This window comes from Neomonachus schauinslandi, chromosome 2, assembly GCF_002201575.2.
Source record: "Neomonachus schauinslandi chromosome 2, ASM220157v2, whole genome shotgun sequence".
NCBI classification, from domain to species: domain Eukaryota; kingdom Metazoa; phylum Chordata; class Mammalia; order Carnivora; family Phocidae; genus Neomonachus; species Neomonachus schauinslandi.
The window spans coordinates 126,239,147-126,257,198 of NC_058404.1; the positions used below are offsets into that span (position 1 = coordinate 126,239,147).

The 18,052-nt window shown below is 35.5% G+C and overlaps 1 protein-coding gene across 2 annotated transcripts in view; it reads right to left on the reverse strand.

Annotated features, from left to right (window-relative positions):
• Positions 1-4,258: 4,258 nt before the first annotated feature.
• The window catches only part of PDLIM5 (PDZ and LIM domain 5), a 204,191-nt gene continuing 190,397 nt past the window's right edge, over positions 4,259-18,052 (reverse strand). For both annotated transcript variants that reach the window (XM_021680426.1, XM_044912907.1), the window contains 4 exons: positions 12,672-12,852; positions 10,103-10,223; positions 7,072-7,187; positions 4,259-4,604 (listed from right to left, as the gene is read on the reverse strand). In XM_021680426.1, the coding sequence (XP_021536101.1) occupies positions 4,515-4,604; positions 7,072-7,187; positions 10,103-10,223; positions 12,672-12,852 (508 nt within the window). In that variant the 3' untranslated portion in view covers positions 4,259-4,514. The remainder of the gene's footprint in view (positions 4,605-7,071; positions 7,188-10,102; positions 10,224-12,671; positions 12,853-18,052) is intronic.

Genomic DNA, 18,052 nt, shown 5'->3' on the forward strand with positions numbered 1-18,052 from the left:
CTTTCACAAACTTTCAGGCTCAGCGCTTCCCGACTTAAATGCTCTCATTCATAAGTACAACACAAAACTGTATCAGTCTGAGATTTCTGTTGGGTAGCCATGCGTCCTAGCCCCTTTCCTCTTTTAAATTTTAAATACTGCAAAGGAACCATTTTCCTTGTGCGGCTCCCACACTTGGGATGAAACCTTCTCTGCAGAATTTTGGCACCCTATTAATTAGTGGTTATGAGTGGGAGCTGCTCTCTCTCAGCAACTCCTATTCTGCCATCAGTCAAGTGTGATTCTGTAATAAATTCCCACGAAGCAAACTATTTCTGGTAATTCTCCCTAATTAACACCAGGCCCGCTAATAATACATCAGTACCTATGTGTTTCTGATATAACCAAGATCTTGTCTGAGAGTACTCAAAAAGGGAAACCGCCAACCTAAATTAAGCTTTTGCTGGCAAAAAGGATTTTATATGTAGTTCTGTAAGAAAACCTTTGATAATCTTATATTGGGGACATTTTGACCAGAAAACACTGAACGACAGGGAGGCTTGTTTCTGGTTTGAGCACTGAATGGGGATTTATTGTGAACACACACTGTTGAGTCTTAAGCCTATAAATCTTGTACTGGATTACTGTTTCTTAACGAAGGAATGACAGATCTCTTATTTTGTTGGTGCATTTTAATGTGCAATGACGTGATTGATAGAAACCAAACAGCAGCTATTAAAATGTCAAATGCAGTCTTGATGCCCTTATAAGTTTGGCTTCTGGAGTTTAATATACTGTGAGCAAATAGACTTGAATTTGTCTTTTATTTCCAATAGACAGCCTGCAACAGAAACATTCCTCTTAACTTTATACAGTTAGAAAAAAAATCTTACTCAAACCAATAAACAAATGAGGAATAGATGAGACTACCTGGTTATAGAAACGTTAACTAATGAGATCGGGATGAGTTAACCATGAAGTAATGTAACCTGGTTGATTAAAGCATGAAAATGTAGATGATGACTGATGTTGTTTCAGTATGGTATATGATACAATACAGTGCTTGGTATGACAGATTATTCCAATAAACACTTTCAGCAATAAATATTTTCTAAAACAATGGGGCTTATTTATGTATTAATTTACAAACACATATTGCGTACATGCTACATGCAGAGCATAAAAATGGATTAAAGTAGAACAAATGTGACAATCTTTTCAAATGTTTTGTTTCTGAGACATTTTCATAGGTGAATATCATAAAAGAGGGATTCTCCTGAGAATCATTACTTCTTTTCCTGTCCTGTGAACACTATTTTATTCCCATGATGACTCCAATGAAAACCACTTGCCACCCAAAAAAGAAAAACCAGGAGAGCTTGTTTATATCACTGCAGCCATTTATTTATTATGTGAACATTAAGGTATAACTACACTGATTATATTTCTCACGTGGTTTTTAATTAGAAAATGTATCCAAAAGCAAAACAGTACAGATGTATACAAATGTAAAAATGTAAAGAAACAGAAAACAGAGATTAACAGATAAGGCAAATGATACTTTGAGAATCCAAACCCAATATCTTAAAACATTTGGAGAAGGATGACAAACTGCAGCCGCACTAGATTTGTGTCAAATTATTCACTGTTTTCCTTTCCCTTATGTCTGAAAAGCCTCTTCTTTCAATAGAGATGATTTAAAAAGCTCCAAACCTCACAAAACTGTGAATATAACACTAGATTCATACTTGAACAAAGGAGAGGAAGGACTTATTTTCTATAAAAGTGCTCCTGATATACTACCCCTTGAAAATGGCACCATGAAAACATTTTTGTTCTAGATAATTTTAACCATAGGCTACACTAATATTTTGAAGATTTAAACTCTTATTTCTATTTGTCTTCATACTGTGACCAAATGACTAGGCTTTAGTTTTAGACTCTAAATGTAACCTGAATCAACAAGAAATATGTATGCTATGATAAGCATAAGCAGCGGGGATCCTGTCTAGGCTACCATTCTAGCGGGCAACATTCAGCCCTTGTAAGTCTAGAAAAATGTTATAAATTGGAATCTATCACTAATACTTTGAATCAGGGAAATAAAGTAAAGGACGTTTAAAAGAGTTATATACTGTAATTTTAATCTGTATTATACTAAGTACAGCATTCCAAAATATACATCAAGAAAGACTAAAAGTAAATGCTCTACAGTAAAGAGGTAATAATTAAAAAAAATGCTACTGACATAGAATATTTATAATCAGAAAAATAAATATTCAGGGAACTCACCAGAAGAATAAAGTGCTCTGCCAGTTATTAAAAGATTAACGCTGGAGTATTAAATATGGCATTCATTCCCCACTGGGAAATACAGAGATTCTTCTGGGTTATAGTCAATATTTATTTCACAGAATTAACTGTTTTAGAACAGATAGAAAGCTTTGCCACAAAGGAGAAGGACAAAGCACAAAGACAAAATGATAAATTAGGAAGCAATGTTTTCTTTTTAGGGATAATATTTAGAGGAATGCAACATTATGCTCCATGAAATAATGTGCACAAAGAAGAGTCTAATAAAAATGATATCCTTAATGTAATATAACTTAATAAGAAATCCAGGTCAAATAAAATTCTGGAAAGGAAATACCCAAATGTCACTGACTTTTCAAATACTATCTTGGCATAGATTCTATAAAGGCAAAACTAAACAACCAAAAAAAAAAAAAATCATCTCTACTACATCCAAACAAAATCACCAATTTATTTTGTATCATGTAAAGCAAGAGACTGACACGAAGCTATGTGACAACTCACATGAACTCTACAGGTGGTTTCAGCAGCAATGAGAAAGAGGGCACAATTCAGTTGAAGGACTTTATCTCAAAAGTCAAACTTCCTGCCCCCCTACAGATGCAGGGTGAGGAGGTAGTTCAGGGTTGCTACTGCTGAAGCCACTTCACGTCACCCTCCTCATGCTTTGATTCCCAGTTATTATCTGCATATAATATAAATCTGCTAGACCATAAATTAACAGCTTTCAGGACAGATGCCTTGAAAAGTTCTTAGGGAGGTTAAACCAATATTTGAGCCTAAAACCTCCCTCTACAACAAACGTGCGCAGAATGGAAATGAAGTCGTTCGTGAGTTACGGGGCAGGGAGGACTTGGGGTTCTGTCTCAACTTTGAAAGCACCCTGCCCCAGACACATTGATATTTTTAACTTAGTGGGATCATGGGCTTTCATCCATTCTGGAAACAAAGAGAAAAACTATCAAATGTCATAATCTGTTTTCTCACTGGGCAAATATCAATAGGAGTCACAATTTCACAATTGTTGCTCTGTCTTCATGGGTTATCTATATAATTGTTTCCCCAAATAAAGAAAACAAATAACGAGCCAGTCTGAGTAATTGATCACGTTCCCCTCCTATACTACCAACCTCTGGGAATAAAAGCTTTCTAAACTTCGTGATCACATTTGGAAGTGGTTTATTTATTACTGAGAGAGAACTACTAAAAGAAAAAAAAAAAACCTTAGATTTTATCACATCCCCAAGCCAATCTTTTACTTTTCTAATGTAGAACTAAAGAAAAAATTATTTTGCAAAGAGAGTTGTCAAACCTTTATCAGTCAGTAGTACAAATCTGAAACTGATCTAATGGATTCACTGTCTGAAAAGGGGAGAATTTTAAAATTTTTTGAATACAGTCCTCCTCTGATTTCCCATAATTCCTAACCTCACTCTTTTCTACTTACTCTCTTGACCTCAGCATGAGGGAAGGGGAAAAAAATGGGAGTTTGACTAATATAGGTGATAAAGCATACACAATGAATAGAAATGGCCATATTTTAATAAAAGGTAAAAATCTGAAATTTATAAGCAATGTGGTGGCTTTTGTGGGGGGTGGATGAGAGAAATATGTAACATCTCTTATTGGCATGGCACATTCTGATGGAAAATCTTAGTCTTTCCTACTGGATTGATCAGTAAGACAAAAAAAGTACATACAGTTTTTAAAAACTGACACCTACTACTGATAAAATTCTGTTTAAACTCCTATTTCCTTTTAAAGACAAGCACTGTTTTTTTAAAAAATACATTTTACTTATTGATAGAGTGTAAGGCAATTTTCATTTCCTTTTACAGATTTACTCAGAACTACCTAATAAGGAAAGAAAGTATAATTAATTCAGCATAGATGTTAGAGGTTTTTATTCTAAAATTTAATTCTTCACTAATTTATTCTATAATGAATTTAATAGTCAACCAGGAAATTGGTTTTTATAAAAGTTATTTTATGGGCAGAAAATACAGGAAAAAAGTAATCTTATAAATGCCAAACTGTCTCTCTACTTTATGAAGCCAAATATTTCCTCATAGACTTGGTTTTTAAAGCTGGAATTTATCCCTTCAGGGCCACTATTATTTTTCAAAATTCCCATAAATATTAAATCTAAAAATTAATTGGTAATCCCAATTCTCCTCTTTCTCTTTGAATCTCTTCTCCTCCCCTGCCTGAACTGTTGACTTTCAAAAATTCACAGAATGAGCATGTTTCTTGCAAAGTGGCTTGTCCTTCTTGGAGAAAAAGGTCTGACCTTCCAAACTTTCACAACATACCTGAAAAAGAAGCATTATTTAAAAGAATATTATTATTTTATCAAATATGCCTAAAAGGGGAAAATGACTTTTCCACTTGGTGGATAAGACAAAGCACTTTCTCTGCTTGACTTATTTGTGCAACATAAGGAATAGCATGGAGGACATTAGGAGAAGGAAGGGAAAAGTGAAGGGGGGGAAATTGGAGGGGGAGATGAACCATGAGACACTATGGACTCTGAGAAACAAACTGAGGGTTTTATTTTTTTATTTTTTAAAGATTTTTATTTATTTATTTGAGAGAGAGAGAGAATGAGAGAGAGCAAGCACATGAGAGGGGGGAGGGTCAGAGGGAGAAGCAGACTCCCTGCCGAGCAGGGAGCCCGATGCGGGACTCGATCCAGGGACTCCAGGATCATGACCTGAGCCGAAGGCAGTCGCTTAACCAACTGAGCCACCCAGGCGCCCCAAACTGAGGGTTTTAGAGGGGAGGGAGGTGGCGGGATGGGTGAGCCTGGTGATGGGCATTGAGGGCACGTACTGCATGGAGCACTGGGTGTTATAAGCAAACAATGAATCATGGAACACTACATCAAAAACTAATGATGTAATGTATGGTGACTAACATAATAAAATAAAATATAAATAAATAAATAAATAAAACTTTGAGAGAATAAAAAAAGACAAAGCACTTTCGTTGGTTGTATTAGACACTCTGACATGTAATGATTACTATGATATTTCATGTAATTTTTCAAAAGCAATGAAGAATGACTTTTTCCTCGAATGTATTCTAATTTATTTAAATCACTGATCATTATTTTTCTTTACTAGGCCCTAATAAGAAAACAAGGAGGTCACATTAAATGTAATTTCTCTTCTCAAACACTCATCAATGCTCTAAATTTGCCTCCTGTGGTAGGGAACCAAAGCACTCAAAATGAAAACACGATACAATTGCTTTGCCCAATATTCCCAAGCTCCCAAACACATCAGCACAGAATACCTGAGAATTCTTTTTAATTCATTTCTTTGTTCCTTGTAGTAAAAACCCTGGTCAACATCTGGCTACCAGATGATTATACAGTCTACTTACTATTTGCATTTATGTCTTCTTGTCTTTCCTATTGTCTTTCTTAAGTATAATAGTATAATAAAAAAAAAAAAAACAGTATAATAAAACAGTTCTACCAGAGAACAGGAGAAGGCAAATCTGCTAAAAGTTGTTGCATTTTATAGATCTCATGAAGTCTAAGAAATGGAAGAGGTAAACAAGATGAATTTAATAGTCAACCAGGTAATGTTTGGGGAAATCATTTGACTTCAGTTAACATTACTTTTTTCCCTTCATACGATGGGTATTGAAAACTATTAGATATATTAAATCTAATTAAAAAAATCAAACATCTGAACAGAGTATCTTTATTGGATATATACTTTCTAAATTTAAAAAAAGTCTCAAGGGGGCACCTGGGTGGCTCATTCAGTTAAGTGTCTGCCTTCAGCTCAGGTCATGATCTGAGAGTCTTGTGATCAAGCCCTGCATTGGGCTCCCTGTTCAGCAGGAAGTCTGCTTCTCCCTCTGCCCCTCTCCCCTACTCATGGATGTTTTCTCACTCTTTCTTCCTCTCTCACTCTCTCTCTCTCAAATAAATAAATAAAAGCATTAAAAATAAAAGTCTTAGGGTAAATGTGAATCTCTACAGTTATCCTCATCATTAAAAATAAAACCAAAAATATTAAGATATCAAACAAAATAGGTAAATACATCACTACATTCTATTATAGTCTTAAAAAGAAAAAATATTCACGGACTACTGCTAAGGAAGGAAGCAAATCAACATACAGTTTGCTTCCACTCTTAATTCAACAATAGATTTTTAGAATTGTTTCTTTTTTTATCAGAATATTTTTTTTATTATGTTATGTTAATCACCATACATTACACATCATTAGTTTTTGATGTAGTGTTCCATGATTCATTGTTTGCATATAACACCTAGTGCTCCATGCAGAACGTGCCCTCTTTAATACCCATCACCAGACTAGCCCGTCCCCCCACCCCCCTCCCCTCTAGAACCCTCAGTTTGTTTCTCAGAGTCCATAGTCTCTCATGGTTCGTCTCCCCCTCCGATTAGAATTGTTTGTTTCTATTTCAGGTACCCATGTTTCCAAAAATTACTAAAAACACCCCAATAAAACAGAATTTAAAAAAAAATGTAAAGGACTTTTACTGTTTTAAGAAATATGTAGTTTCTCCTTATAAACACAAATTTATTAAAAATAAGATTTTCTCTAAAGCATCTTATTTTGTGCCAAATAATTCAAAAAAATGTCAGAACTTTCAATGAACACCTTTCAAAATCATGGTAAAAATACTTTTATGTGTGAAGGATTCAAAGATACAAGAACTGTTATTTCCATTTAGTGCTTAGGCTAAAAGTGGCCATACTGTGCTCCTCTAATTTAGAAATAAGAGTTTACTTACTGAGCATACAAAGCAAGTGTCATGCCAGGTATAGCCCAGGGCCTCCAGGAACATGTCGCCAGCTTCTATGGGAAACTCACATCCATGGCATATGGTACCAAAAAGGGCATAATAATCTGTATTGGGGCAGGGTGGGGGTGGGGAGACATAACTTAAATATGACAAAGCTTTAGAATAATAGTTCCTAGAAAGCAGCAACAAAATTGGAATTAAATGAGAAGATGAAGATAAAGTTACTAGTAACTGAAAAATGTTCAGAAGACATGTTTGGCTTGACAATATGTGTAACATGTTTCAGGTTACCTTTGGGGTAAATGTTATTTACATAACTTAACGTCCTTTACTCCATTTTTCCAATAATACTTCTCACTTATCTCCAGCTACCTAAGTGTCCAAATACCTATGAAGAACAACTCTGTTCCCTGATAAGTTATCAATAGACATGGCTGTTTTAACAAAAGACAAGAGAGCTTCCAAATACCAGCAACAATAAGACTAAAGAACATAAATCAAGAAGGAATATCTGATATCAGCACATTTCATAGAATATCTGACTCGGTAGGGAAGAAAAAAAAAAAGTCACAAGAACCTTCCATAAATAAGTGCCATGACTTGAGTTTCTAGCTGGCCTGTATCATAACAGTATTAACTACTATTCTTATGCTGCGATTTCCTTTCAAATTTATGACTTCATGCTCAAAATTCTTAGCCAGAGAACACCATTTACTTGACAGAGATTAAAGTTATAAAATACTAATAGGATTTCCTTCTGAAGAAAGCAGTATTGATGAGATGTTTCTTTATTATTACTAAATTAGAACTTACTAGCAATTTTCTTTTATGCAACTACTCTCACTACTTGTGTTTACTCCAACTTGGGCTGGAGTAGAAAGTAGAGTTTCATTTCATTAATTTACCTCTCTTAACAATTTTCAATATTCCTAGCACCATCTGCTGAGCATATGTTGACAGAGTCCTACTATGTGCCCGGCACCGACAGCAGGTAGAGTGGTGAAGACAGATGTGGCTGCTCTCTTCATGGTGCTTACAATCTCATTGGGAATAGGATGTCGTCACTTATTATATTTTTAAAATAAGTGATAAAAAATAATTTCAGACTGTGACAAGAACCACGAAAAAAATAGTCATGTGATACAGAATAGTTGGAAGTATGTAACACTCCATTAACTAGGTGGGTTAGGAAAGGCTTCTCTAAGGACGTAACAGTTGTGCAGAGACTTGACAAAAAAAGGAAAAATCACCACAGAAAAGCTGAGAAAGAATAGATCAGTTAGAAGAAACAGCAAATACAAAAGCCCCGAGGCAGGAAGAATCTTAGCATGTTCAGAAAAGCAAAGGGGCTAGGTATGCCTAGAATTCAGGGACAGAAAGTTAAGGTGGTAGAAGATAAGGTCAGCCTAATAAAGAGTATAGGGTTTACTCAAGTGGAAGCCAAGAGGTATCAAGCATAATCTAATTCACATTGAAACAAAATATTATCATAGCTGCTATTTGAGGGTCGGGGGGAAAGAAGATATATCATTTCAGTTGGTGATTAGAGCATCCAGGCAAAGAGAGTGAGTTGGATTTAGTTGTGACTATTGAGGTGGAGAGAAATGAATGAATTTATATACACTGGGGGTAGAACTACTAGAACTTACTAATTAGATTGGATATGGCGAGAGCAAGGGAAAGAGCAGAATCTTAGGTTTTGGGATAGTGGACAGTGGGGCATTTACTGAGATGGGAAAGTCTGGGTAATAACAAATGTGGGAGGTTAAAGAAATACAACAAAAATAGATCAAGTTGATTAGAAGTGACATTTAAATAAATCTTCAACATTTTTCCCTTTCCGAGCAATTTTTGGGTTTTAAAAAATCTGACTTCTTAGAGTACATTAAATACGATATTAAGGCTAAGTAGTTTTGTATGTATTTGGCTAGATAGGGACTATCTGCCAGTTTAGTCAAAATGTCTTGCAAAGCTTAATTTTAAAACAAACAAGCTCTTTCTTCAGAAGAATTAGGTGAAATTACAAAATGTGAAATATTCTGATTGAATCAGGGTAGGCAGCTTGTAGCCATCCTGTCCCAAAATAGACCATAGATGGGATAGTTCACTGGAATTTCCAGACAGCTTCCTGGTGGATCGTCTGGCATAGATCTAGACTGGTCCTGCCTAGGATCTAAAAGGAATTGAGTGAGCAAAAAAGGGTCTGAGTGATGCTGACTAGCCTCAAATTAGAAGTTGACTGCTCTTTAACTTAACTAGTGTGCAATATTCCCTTCCTCCAGCACCACACTTTAAAGAATATCAAGGTAGATCAACAATAAAACTCCACAGTGGAAATGCAGTGGTAGTGAAATAGGCATGATAAAGGGAAAATATTTTATTTTTTGAAACATTACTCTAAGTAAGAGTAATATTAACAAATAAGTGTTATGAAAGTTCACTTACAGCCTCTGGCAAAGAAAAGAAGGGTTCAGAGCTCAGGTAATAGGACAAATGTAGTAGATTGGTACTTAGAGCTCAGTTTATTAAAAATAATTTTACTAAGGGAACAACCCAAGCCAAGATTACCCTCCCATTCAAGTAAGAGTAACAAAAGACTTCCAATTTATTGTCAAGACAGTTGCCTTAAAGAGCAAATCAATATCACGTTCAAAAGTTGATCATTTCTCACGTTTAAAACCACGCAAAATTCGCTGTTAGAGTGTAAGAGGTGGCTTTAAGCTCCACAATTTGGTAGAATTCATATCCATAAACTATTAGGGATTCAAGTAAAATATTTTCCTACTAGGTAATGCTTATATTCTCATTTCTCTTGATGAAGTTGGGACTATCTGTTTTGGCAAAGTCACATAAAAATTTTACATAGTTTTTTGCTATATATTTAGAGTAGCTTTAAATGCCCCTAAAATAGTTAGGAAATCTACTTTGCCCAATGTATCCTTTCAACCTTATAGTAATATAAGGGTTAATGTTTTATCTTTATTCAAAACTTAAGAAACTAACGGCTTTAGGATCTTACCAGTCTCACAGTAGGGTTCACCATCCTCCAAATGAAAAACATTATTACGAATGGGTTTTCCACAGGCCACACACACAAAACAGGAAACATGCCAAGTTTGTTTCAGAGCATTGATGACTTCCTGTTACAGAAAGGTAATTGGATGTAAAGAACGATGAAAAATATACAAATGCTTATTTTACTAGTTGTACCAACACAGCCTTATTTAAACTGACCCAAGGTAGACACATGCTTTGTCTTTACGGTGAGCTTTTCCTCTAAGTAACATGATACTTAAGGACAGACTCACAAATTGTCTAAACTGATACACTATATAATATGTGTGTTTCCCATAAATACACATCAATAAACTTATTTAAAGAATGATTATTGTGTTTTTTAAACATTATACATGTGGTAAATAAAGTAAGCGTTTCGTAAGTGCTTGCTATGAAACATTCTGCTTTCTCTCAAAAGGGTGTCAGGGAACATTAAGTTACAAAGGTTTCATAGTATTATCTTGAAAACGTCATGGAGGAAAAAAAAGAAAATGTCATGGAGGAAGGGCAAAACATTTGAAAATTAAAACAAACCTGTGCTTTGGTGCATGATGGAAGCAATAACATAATCAGTGTAATCCAATCAGTTTAACACATGTTTGGGATTCTGGAAATCAGCTGTGACTACACTAAGCACACACTCAAATGAGTGTCTAAAGTTTGAACCATAAAGTATGGATTCTAATCAACAATGGTTGTATGGTTAAAAATAGCAATATCAAAGACTTGGGCCAGATTTTAATTAGTAAAAGAAGTCCTGAGAAGCTGGTTTTGCAAGGAATCATTTCTTTAGATTGAGACAGATGGAGCCATTAAACATTATTTTTGAAGAACAGTTAATAAAATGGGAATTTACTCTTTCCATAATATTGATCACAAAAAAGAGGATGCTACACGTAAAGTATGGTTACAATTTTGTAAATGAATTACTTATAAAGAGCAAACTGGAAGAAAATAAATCCTAAGGTTAACAGGAATTATCTGGGATTGGTAAAATATATAGGTCACTTTAATTTTCTTCTTTACATTTTTTTGGTATTTTCTAACTGCTGTAGAGTGAAATGTTTTTAATAATAAAAATTGTTAAAATAAAATAAAATGATACAGAGCAAATTATTAGCCTTAGAAAACACCACAGTGCACTACTGAAGGATACTGGGAATGGCAGTTGTTTAGATCTAAAAAGATTACTATGAACATGTACAACAAATGTATATTGAACCAAATCATTTCTCAAGGCTTTTGACATTTACTTCCCTTTCTATCCTTAAGACAGATTACTATTGCTTCTTTAATAGAAAATCAAACAACTAAAACACAATCCATAGACTCTGTCTCTGTAATGAAGTTCTGGCCCACCTCTAAGGCAATGAGGATACGATTTCCATTTCCTAGAACCTCATTTGGTTCTAAGACTATTACCTGACTTTGTGTTATTAATTATTCTAGAATTTATAGAATATATTTATATACTAAAAGAGTCTTATTATTTCTCACTTCGGAAGTTACAGCCTGTATCATTCTACTCTTTTGTTCCCAACATATTGTACAAATTAATAATATAGAAATATTTCATGTGGTATAGTTACAATTTAAGTGTCCTCAAAGTTTTAGAACCATTTAAACATGTAATCGGAAATTCAAAGTACTCAATAGTTCATACTAACTTTTCTCTCAACTGACATGAATTAAAGTTTCATTATTATATTTTTATAGAGAGAATATTAGAATTCGGCAATGTCATTTCCATCTTTTGTATTAGCTGTACGAGTTTCGTAGGAGACCAGGCACCCTGGATGCTTCTAAAATAAAATTCCAACTCCTGGTCACCCATAAGAAATGACTGATCCTTTCTTTGTAAACTGCAAACTGGATATTCCAGAGCAGGAAATTCATTCATTCATCATTATTTATTATATATCTGACTCCTAAATTACTCCCTTTTTGAAAAGAAAAAAAAAAAGGTGCTTAGATTATTTTTCTATCACATGCATATGCTCATAAAATAAGTTATATTTTTAAACATTATAATATGTTTAAGAAAAATATATCATTTATAAGCCTCATGTTTTATATATTTCATGAGATCTGTGCCCTGTGCTTGAACCCTGACAAATGGGGAAATGCTGCTCTTATAAAAGCTATGGAATTTAATTTAAAACAGTGAAGGTGTCAGTTCTGAGAACTCTGATGTGTGTGGTCCTGTGTGACCTCTTCATTCCTGAGCAAACAGGGTCCTGTTGAGGTAGCATACCCACAGTAAATTATTTTTTCCCCACAGTGGCTAGACTTTCACCAGACAAGCAAGCACTCAGTAAGACAAAACCAAAGACAACTTAACCCCATGAGTCCGATATACTTCTACAGAGGTCTATTTAGTTTTGCTTTACAATAATAAACAGTGATGAAAACAGAGAGGGGATCAAGCAAGAAGAAAATAAAAAGGAAAACTGATGGAAGGGTTTCATAACAAAAAAATTATTGTGCTTTATTTAAAGCTCACTCAGAATAAACAGGTTTCTGATACTTACTCCGAGGATCTTCCTTTGGCATCGCCCACATTCAGGAGCAAAGAATTTCTCATAGCACAGCTCACAGTACAGGGCTCCCTTCTCCTCTACAAATCCAATGTAGGCCATTGTATTTTTGCAGTGAGCACAGTTAAATTCTTCTGGATGCCAAGATTTCCCTAGTGCCACTAGGAATGGTCCCCTGCCAGAAGAAAAGAGATCAAGTTGGCTGGGGAATAAAAGTTTCTTAAGTTAGCTTGGACAGAACCTCTTTTATGCAACATCCAAACAATTAAATACTTGCTCAATTATCCTTCTCAAGGGCTGAAAACATGGGTGCTGTAAATTTACATAGGAACTCTTGAGCACTTATGTGATGAGAAAAAGAGGGAGGAGTAAAAAGCACTTAAGGGATTCTTTCGAGGAAGGCCATTTCCCCCACTTTTTTCCATCTTCAAGAGATTTGGTTATGTTTTTTGAGCTGCAATGAGTGGCTCTGTCTGTATCATGATTATGATTGAGAATGAGGATGTTAACTCCAACAGAAAATGAAGTAACCAGGAAAAAACATATGACTTAGGCAGAGATGAGAACTTGACATTTCTATAAAATAAACAAAAGAGAAATCTCAATTTGGTAATGTCAGAGTCTTAAAACTCATAGCAATTATTACCTGAGGAAACACTGCAATCCATTTCTGTTCCCCACACATTGTTTCATTACTTATTTCTCAACTTTATCAAGCATATCAAATGTTTATGACTCCTCTAAATAGACTATGGAAACTGTCAACTGGATATTAGAGACTGCTTTGAAGCTACTTAGGAAGGTTTTATTTAATTAAAACATGACTGATTTTTAATGTACATTTGTATCAAGGTAACAAATGTTTGTAAAGAGATTTTTTTCCATTAAATACTATACAGTCATGAACTGATAAGATGGGTTTGGTTTGCTTGACAGGAATCCATTATGAAGCCTTATCTAGTCATGAAGCCTGCAGAAATGGACCATTCTAGCCTCTGCAACATACTTTTCAGTAGCTCCATCACACTAATCTCTATACACAGAGTGGCTTTACCTCCAAGGCACTTTTACACTTATCCAATTTGTCCAGGCAACATTCCTGTGAGATAGACCAGGGCAGTTATTTCAAACTCAGTTTAACCGATGGACAAGCTGAGATACAAAATGTTCAAAAGATATGACAAATATCATAAAATCACTGACTGAGTGAAGGCCAGAAGCTGAATTTCCTGATTTCTAGCACACTGGTGTGGTCAACTTATACTCTGCTTTTCATCATTACCGTCAATTATCATCACTGAGTGACACAGGGTAATTGTCAGTAAGCACGGATGCCTGACTTCTAGGCAGATTATTAATAGGAAAAGTCACAGTAATGAGCATCACAAAATCGGAGCATTTTCTCGCCTTTGACAATAACACAAACCTTAGTATTCAGTAACTATTTCCCATTGGGAAATTCTTTGCAAATACCTTGATGTTTACTCAGAACCAGCACCTAATTCTGCAAGAGTCAAAAAAGTAAAAAGGCTCTTGATGAATGATAAAAATGTGTTCTGTGAGGTATAAGAGGGTATTTTCTAGCCTCATTTTTTAACTTATTTTTTTGTTTTTTATTAATAACATGATGCCAACTCTTATCAGCTAGAGCATGCAGTTCTCTTAGCATTTGAGACAAGTAGTTTATTATTATTTTTTAAGCTTTAGGGCGCCATAAGTTTTGTTATCACTAACAAGGAACGTCTTTGTTAACTAATTCCTGACAGGAAAAAAGGGCTATAGATCATTTAGTCTGTAACCAAATGTTACTTTGGGTAGGTTGTCCCTCAGTTTTTAACTGGATTATAAATAACAGTCCTACTCAACAAGTTCCTTCCTCTCATTTTCTCAATATGTATTTGGCATGTAGTTTACCTTCAAAGATAAACCAAGGAATCACAGTGCTCAAAGCTAGACAAAGTTTTACGAGTGTGCGGAGCTTTTCTACCAAGTGGGTATCTGTTATAAAAGCTTGAAAAATCTGCCAGGTTAAATTTACTGTGACCACAATATAGGGATGGTAGAACTTTGCTATCATTTGTTTGGACACTAAGGCATATTCCAGAGGATTTGTTAGGCTGAATTTTTTTTTATTAGGGCACATCTTCAGCTCCTCCATAGGCTGGATGGCCCCTTGAGGCCAGTATCCTTATTTAGCTTTCCAGATTGCAAAAGTCAATCCAACCTCAAACTCCATACTCTATCAAAGTGTTATATGCACTTGGAGTAAAGAAAGAGCTTTACTACTGGAACATGACTATCAGTGCCACCAAATATTTAACAACATTCATCTAAGGAAAAAAAAAGACATTTAAGAACAACTGATTCAGGAACACATAATCCATTTTCTTTTTTTTTTAATTTTTTTATTGTTATGTTAATCCCCATACATTACATCATTAGTTTTAGATGTAGTGTTCCATGATTCATTGTTTGTGCATAACACCCAGTGCTCCATGCAGAACGTGACCTCCTCAATACCCATCATCAGGCTAACCCATCCTCCCACCCCCCTCCCCTCTAGAACCCTCAGTTTGTTTTTCAGAGTCCCTCGTCTCTCATGGTTCGTCTCCCCCTCCGATTTCCCCCCCTTCATTATTCCCCTCCTGCTATCTTCTTTTTTTTTTTCTTAACATATATTGCATTATTTGTTTCATAGGTACAGATCTGAGATTCAACAGTCTTGCACAATTCACAGCGCTTACCAGAGCACATACCCTCCCCAGTGTCTATCACCCAGTCACCGCATCCCTCCCACCCCACCCCCCACTCCAGCAACCCTCAGTTTGTTTCCTGAGATTAAGAATTCCTCATATCAGTGAGGTCATATGATACATGTCTTTCTCTGACTTATTTCGCTCAGCATAATACCCTCCAGTTCCATCCACGTCATTGCAAATAGCAAGATCTCATTCCTTTTGATGGCTGCATAATATTCCATTGTGTATGTGTGTATATATATATATATGTATATATATACATATACCACATCTTCTTTATCCATTCATCTGTCGATGGACATCTTGGCTCTTTCCACAGTTTGGCTATTGTGGACATTGCTGCTATAAACATCGGGGTGCACGTACCCTTCGGATCCCTACTTTTGTATCTTTGGGGTAAATACCCAGTATTGGAATTGCTGGATCGTACGGTAGCTCTATCTTCAACTTTTTGAGGAACCTCCATACTGTTTTCCAGAGTGGCTGCACCAGCTTGCATTCCCACCAACAGTGTAGGAGGGTTCCCCTTTCTCCGCATCCCCACCAACATCTGTCATTTCCTGACTTGTTAATTTTAGCCATTCTGACTGGTGTGAGGTGGTATCTCATTGAGGTTTTGATTTGGATTTCCCTGATGCCGAGTGATGTTGAGCACTTTTTCATGTGTCTGTTGGCCATTTGGATGTCTTCTTTGGAAAAATGTCTGTTCATGTCTTCTGCCCATTTCTTGATTGGATTCTTTGTTCTTTGGGTGTTGAGTAAGAAGTCAAACTCTCACTCTTTGCAGATGATATGATACTTTATGTGGAAAACCCAAAAGACTCCACCCCAAAACTGCTAGAACTCATACAGGAATTCAGTAAAGTGGCAGGATATAAAATCAATGCACAGAAGTCAGTGGCATTCCTATACACCAACAACAAGACAGAAGAAAGAGAAATTAAGGAGTCGATCCCATTTACAATTGCACCCAAAACCATAAGATACCTAGGAATAAATCTAACCAAAGAGGCAAAGGATCTGTACTCAGAAAACTATAAAATACTCATGAAAGAAATTGAGGAAGACACAAAGAAATGGAAAAACGTTCCATGCTCATGGATTGGAAGAACAAATATTGTGAAGATGTCAATGCTACCTAGAGCAATCTACACATTCAATGCAATCCCCATCAAAATACCATCCACTTTTTTCAAAGAAATGGAAAAAATAATCCTAAAATTTGTAGAGAACCAGAAAAGACCCCGAATAGCCAGAGGAATGTTGAAAAAGAAAAGCAAAGCTGGCGGCATCACAATTCCAGACTTCCAGCTCTATTACAAAGCTGTAATCATCAAGACAGTATGATACTGGCACAAAAACAGACACATAGATCAATGGAACAGAATAGAGAGCCCAGAAATGGACCCTCAACTCTATGGTCAACTAATCTTTGACAAAGCAGGAAAGAATGTCCAGTGGAAAAAAGACAGTCTCTTCAACAAATGGTGTTGGGAAAATTGGACAGCCACATGCAGAAGAATGAAACTGGACCATTTCCTTACACCACACACAAAAATAGACTCCAAATGGTTGAAAGACCTAAATGTGAGACAGGAGTCCATCAAAATTCTGAAGGAGAACACAGGCAGCAACCTCTTCGACCTCAGCCACAGCAACTTCTTCCTAGAAACATCACCAAAGGCAAGGGAAGCAAGGGCAAAAATGAACTATTGGGACTTCATCAAGATAAAAAGCTTTTGCAAAGCAAAGGAAACTGTCAACAAAACCAAAAGACAACCAACAGAATGGGAGAAGATTTGCAAATGACATATCAGATAAAGGGCTAGTATCCAAAATCCATTTTCTAGATTTAATAAAATATGTGTTGAAATCAAGTCAGACCACCAGAGAAGGAGGTTCTGCAACTTACAGCATATTGGGCCTGACCCACTCCACAGAATTATTCCCTTACCGACCAACCGGTGCTCAGCGTGATACCATCAGTCTGCACTGACACTTGTCATAGGACATAGATCTGTAACAGTCACCCTTGCTCTTCCTCTAAGTTACTGTTGAGAGTGTTATTTGTTAGATCACACAGGCTCATTTTCATGTGGACTCCTTGGAGAAAGTCCTTTCAGGTTTTTGTAACAAGAACAGTTTTGCTTCTTTTGAGCAATAGGTTTGTTTTTTTACTCATTGTAGAGTCAAGTTAAAAATTAACTTTCTTTTTTTGTTGACCACTAGAAGGCTTAAAGCCGAATTTAGACTAACCATAGGCAAGTATGTAGGTCATCATTATAGGTTTTGTCCAGTCTCAATGGCAAATTTTTGTCCAGTCTTCAATTTTAATGGTCCCACTCATGATTTTCATTCTTCTTTTGTTCCCTTTTATAATTTAGGAGATTTTCTTATATTTCATGTATTTCTTTTTTTTTTTTGTCTTTTAATTTGTATTTTTTAACGTTATTTTAATCACCAGTGTTCATCATGACAAGTGCGCTCCTTTTTTTTTTTTGTATTTATTTATTTTTTATTATTTTTTTTATTCTTATGTTAATCCCCATACATTACATCATTAGTTTTAGATGAAGTGTTCCATGATTCATTGTTTGTGCATAACACCCAGTGCTC